The 1138-nt window shown below is 60.2% G+C and overlaps 1 protein-coding gene across 1 annotated transcript in view; it reads left to right on the plus strand.

Annotated features, from left to right (window-relative positions):
• Positions 1-609, plus strand: part of TLE2 (transducin like enhancer of split 2) — a gene marked incomplete at its 5' end in the record, with an annotated part of 14284 nt that extends 13675 nt beyond the window's left edge. Inside the window, one exon of the mRNA XM_021707761.1 lies at positions 341-609. Within this exon, the coding sequence (XP_021563436.1) occupies positions 341-468 (128 nt within the window). The remainder of the gene's footprint in view (positions 1-340) is intronic.
• Positions 610-1138: the final 529 nt, after the last annotated feature.

The raw sequence follows: 1138 nt of genomic DNA on the forward strand, positions 1-1138 counted from the left end.
TTTTTTTTTTTTTTAACATTTTTAGAGTTTTAAGACAGAAAAGTCAGTGGACTCTGTCACAGCTTTACTTGGACTTGGGGAGAAGTCTGACATTTGCTGTTGGGCCCTTTAAGGAGTCTGCCAACACCTGGTCTGGGTCATGATGCTGGGTGACCTTGTGCCTGGCGCACACCCTCTCTGAACTTCCCATGAAAAGCAGCACTTATGGGGGCGTTGCCCTTCCCGGTCCCTAGCCAGCGGGTCTCCTCTGTCCCCCTCTGCCGGGGGGTCCTGGCTCCCCTCCTGCGTCTGCCCCTGGCCCACCCACCCTTGCTGGGCCTCACCGCCTTCCCCTCCCTCCTCCTGCCCCCGCCCCCACAGTCCAAGGAGTCGTCCTCGGTCCTGAGCTGCGACATCTCAAGGAATAACAAGTACATCGTGACGGGCTCAGGAGACAAGAAGGCCACCGTGTACGAGGTGGTCTACTGAGATCCCAGCCTGACCCTCGGGCAGGGGACGCCCAGGCAGAGACCCCTCTGAGTCCAGAGTGCTGCCTGCTCTCCGCCCCTGCTGGGGACAGGCCGGCGGGTGGTGTCCGTGGAGCCAATAAATGTATTTATCGCAACCACCTGTCTGTCTGGGGCTGGCGAGCCGAAGGTGGCTGCGGGACTGGGAGACGCCGCTTCCTGGGTGCCCGACCGCGGGGAACGAGAAGTCGTTCTGCGTGGAATTGGGCGGGGTCTGCCCGCCGTGGAAAAGGCTCCCAAAAGGGGCACAAGAGTCGGGCTGGGCGTGGTGGCTCACACCGGTCATCCCGGCACTTTGGGAGGCTGAGGTGGGAGGACTGCTTTAGGCCAGCAGTTCCAGTCCAGCCTGGGCAACACAGTGAGACCCCATTCTCTCCCAAAAATTAAAAAAAAATAGCCGGGTGTGATCGCGCCTGTCGTCCCAGCTCTTCCGGAGGCGGAGGTGAGAAGGTCACCTGAGCCCAGGAGGCTGAGGCTGCAGCGAGCTGTGATCATGCCCCTGCGCTCCAGCCAGGGCCACAGAGTGAGACCCCAACTCAAAAAATAAAAAAAGGCTCAAGCTGGGCTTGGTAGCTCAGCCTGTAATCCTGCGCCTTTGGGAGGCTGAGGTGAGTGGATGGCCTGAGCCCGCG

This window comes from Carlito syrichta, unplaced genomic scaffold, assembly GCF_000164805.1.
Source record: "Carlito syrichta isolate Samal-C Ts95f unplaced genomic scaffold, Tarsius_syrichta-2.0.1 Scaffold123967, whole genome shotgun sequence".
Lineage (NCBI taxonomy): Eukaryota > Metazoa > Chordata > Mammalia > Primates > Tarsiidae > Carlito > Carlito syrichta.